This window comes from Gavialis gangeticus, unplaced genomic scaffold (assembly GCF_001723915.1).
Source record: "Gavialis gangeticus isolate Ggan-Ray unplaced genomic scaffold, GavGan_comp1, whole genome shotgun sequence".
In the NCBI taxonomy this organism is placed as follows: domain Eukaryota; kingdom Metazoa; phylum Chordata; order Crocodylia; family Gavialidae; genus Gavialis; species Gavialis gangeticus.
The window spans coordinates 17,257,526-17,261,381 of NW_017729026.1; the positions used below are offsets into that span (position 1 = coordinate 17,257,526).

Consider the following 3,856-nt stretch of genomic DNA (forward strand, 5'->3'; position numbering starts at 1 on the left):
GGGGTTGTTTGAGCCCAGTACTCTTTCCTGCCATGGCAGGGAGTCGGACTGGATGATCTGCTCAGGTCCCTTCTGCCCGTACCAACTATGAAACTATCTTAAATTCATCCCTCTGCTGCAACAGTGGCAGGAGGGAACATGGTAGGGAAACAGACAGCGAGAGAGTTAAATCACTTGACCCCCTACCCCTTGCTCCTGCCAACTGTAGGACCTGCCTCTGCAGTACCTATATAGATCAGGCACTTCAGCGGGGCTTTTTGGCCCTTTTAGCTATAGCTGACTCAGTCACCTAAAGTGCCCAATTTATACAAACATCAGGTGAGCCAGATCTAACTAACATGCTGCCTCTTCTGGGCATGCACTGGGCTCAGCACAGGAGTGCACCCAGTTTAAAGTAAAGCACCACTTCTCAGGGAACTGATGAGCATAATTCCCTTTGAGGCCAGTCTGAGTGAGAGAGGAGTCCAGGAGACCTGACTGTACTTGAAAGAAGCCTTACTGAGGGTGCAGGAACAAACCATCCTGATGTGCAGGAACGCTAGCAAATATGGCAGAAGACCATCTTGGCTTGGCAGGGAACTAACTCTTCAGGAAACCAAAACACAAAAAAGAAGCTTATAAGAAGTTGAAACCTGGACAAACAACTAGGGAAGAGTATAAGGACATTGCTTGGGCATGCAGGGATGAAATCAGGAAGGCCAAAGCCTTGCCTTGCAACAATTGGGGTTGCAGCTAGCAAGGAACATGAAGGGTAACAAGAAGGGTTTCTACAAGTATGTCAGTAACAAGAGGATGATCAAGGAAAGTGTGGGTCCCTTATTGAATGAGGGAGACCAACCTAGTGACAGAAGATGCAGAAAAGGCTGAAGTGCTCAATGACGTTTTCACCTCAGTCTTCCAGACAAGGCAGGCTCCCAGACTACTGCACTGAGCAGCACAGTCTGGGGGGAGGTGAGCAGCCAACAATGGCAAAAGAACAGGTTAGGAACTATCTAGAAAAGCTGGACATGTACAAGTCCATGGGGCCAGATGGGATGCACCTGAGGGTGCTGAGGGAGTTGGCCAGTGTGATTGCAGAGCCACTGGCCATCATCTTTGAAAACTCTTGGCGATTAGCAAAGGTCTCGAATGATTGGAGAAAGGTAAATATAGTGTCCATCTTTAAGAAAGGGAAGAAGAAGCATCCAGGGAACTACAGACTGGTCAGCCTCACCTCAGTCCCTGGAAAAATCATGGAGCAAATCCTCAAGGAATCCTTTTCTAAGCACTTGGAGAAGAAGGTGATTAGGAACCGTCAGCATGGATTCACAAATGGCAGTCATGCCTGACCAACCTGATTGCCTTCTATGATGAGATGGATGGCTCTGTGGATGCAGGGAGACCAGTGGATGTGATATACCTTGACTTTAGCAAGGCTTTTGATATGACTGATAACATTCTTGCAAGTGAGCTAAGGAAGTCTGGATTGGATGAATGGACTGTAAGGTAGATAGAAAACATTACACATGTGCCTGTGCAGTTCTCTTCACTTTGGGCAGCTGCCCAGGCAGAGCACATCCTACTGAGCACACACTGTAGCCAAGTACAGGCTACACTATCTCAAAATGTGTTAAGTGCCCTAAACTGCAGTGACATGGCTCTGGATCAGGATCCATCTCTAAGTTTATGGACAGACAAATTATACCAAGATAAAAGGTGGGGAGGGGATTTACTTCGTATCAGCTGTTTTGCAGAACTCAGTCATGTGTCCATTCCTATCCTGCAGTATGTGGAAGTTCAATCAGAGCAGCTTGCCCCTGAATAAAGCAGGATGAGGCAGAGTTTTTATTGGTACTATTCTGTTTCCAGTTTGGGAAGGAATACATGCAGAGTATGTCTTGGACTGGACAATATCTCTTATTAGTAAACTCTTTAAGAAGTATTGAGACATGTTAACTGTAATGCGTGATGACATGTTGGAGAGAGAATACTTTTTAAACCTTCCTTTCTGTTACTGTTACCCTTCATTAATCACTTTGCTGCTTAAATTTTAAGCTCTTTGTGCATATTTGTACTGTGATCAGCATAATGAAACTAAGCTCTTGATTTGGACCCCTGGTTCACACAATGAAAAAATGGTCTTGATCTTCTGTCTTATTTTGTTTATCAGTATTTGGATAATAATGCTGTACCCTTGCACTTATTACTTAAACACTGGTAATGGGTAATAAAGAAAAATCATAATAAGATAGAAAAAGTAGGGTATATTATGATCTCCCACAAGTAAGTACTGTACATCTGGAAGAGGAATCCATTAAAGTATCCTTTATACTTGTTGCTTGTCTGACAGGAAAAGGAATTTTTGTGCCGAATATCAGATCTACAGGATGAGCTGAGACACCGAGATCATCATATAGCTGAACTGGATAAAGAGATTCTTAATCTTCATGAGAATATAAGTGCCCTGACCAAGGAACTGGAGTTTAAGGGGAAAGAAGTTCTTAGAATACGCAGTGAATCCAACCAACAGATCAGGTATGAATTTTTCCTACTATAAACTAAAATTTTTTTTGTTACTAATCTCAGTGACTGCTGTTTATGAGAGATACTTGCCTCTTTGTCTTGTTAGGTATTTAGTCATGTAACAGTATGATTTGCCCTCTGATAGAAAATGCTAGTACCGTGTATAGCAGGAGTGGGCAAAATGTGGCCCGCAGGCCAGATGTGGCCCACCAGGCCATTCTATCCAGCCCGTGGAGCCCCTATAAAATTTAGAAAATTAATATTTATCTACTCCTGGCTGCCTGTAATGTGGCCCTCAATGGCTCGCCAAAACTCAGTAAGCAGCCCTCCGCCCAAAATAATTGCCCACTCCTGATGTATAGTAAAGTAAGTTAGTATTAGTCAGCTGTGATTTCAAAACATTTTGCTTATGTTAATTAAAATTTTCCTAAGTATTGTTTAAAAATTCATTGGTTTTTATTTATTTCAAAAAGCATTAAAGGAGATGGCTTTTCCATGAAATAAACTAGAAGATTAGAGAAAATTAAGCAATAGGATTTGTTGATTCAGTAATTCCATTCAGTGTTGTTTGGTATTGTGCAAAAAGTCATTACGAACCTGGCAGAAAATCATGACAAACAAAACAGACTAATGTTAGAATAACTTTTTTTTAACAAAAAATAAATTAAACAGGATGCATGAGCAAGATTTAAGCAAGAAACATGAGAAAGAACTGGATGTCTTGACAGCAGACCACATCAGAGAGAAACAAAGTATGCTGGCAGATTTTAATAAGACCCAAGAGCTGCTCAAGGAAATTAATTCAGCTTTACAAATTTCGTAAGTTCTGTTGCATTAAAAAAAAAATTCATATATGGCTGAGTTTGAGTGAAGAGTAATTCATTATAGTGTCCAGTAAGTTGTTGGAGGTACTTGGAAAGACGCACACAAATACCACACTCAAATACATTGCTTAATCCAATATTCTTGGCACACCAGACATTCACACAGACTTCACTGGAATTTTTTAGATAAATTTTTATAGCATTAGGCCCAAAGATAAAGAGTAGAAAAGGCAACAAAAATATTTTTAGTTCTTAATAATTTGGAGGGAACATATTACTTGTCCTTTTATACAAAAGACAGGACATGTTTCACTTTCTCAGTATTAGGGCTGTGCGAAGCTTCGGTAGCTGACTCATTTCAGAGGAGATTCAGCCCAATTCATGGGCCAAATATCCAAATCTGAATCGAATCAGGAAACCAAGTTAAAGCTCCAAATTGATTCTAAATATCCCAATCTATTCAGAAAAGATTAGGCGAGTCAGAGATTTGGCCATAAACTAAACAGGCAGCTGACAGCTGCCTCCAGCTG

General features: G+C 41.2%; 1 protein-coding gene across 5 annotated transcripts in view; it reads left to right on the forward strand.

Annotated features, from left to right (window-relative positions):
• FAM184A (family with sequence similarity 184 member A) overlaps positions 1-3,856 on the forward strand; it is a 265,054-nt gene that overhangs the window by 210,740 nt on the left and 50,458 nt on the right. For 4 of the 5 annotated variants that reach the window (XR_002097914.1, XM_019520036.1, XM_019520038.1 and 1 more), the window contains exons 13-14: positions 2,330-2,514; positions 3,175-3,321. Coding sequence is in view for 4 of the 5 variants with exons in the window: in XM_019520036.1 (XP_019375581.1) it covers positions 2,330-2,514; positions 3,175-3,321 (332 nt within the window). In the remaining variant the exon portion in view is untranslated. The remainder of the gene's footprint in view (positions 1-2,329; positions 2,515-3,174; positions 3,322-3,856) is intronic. The other variant, XM_019520035.1, reaches the window with a different exon arrangement.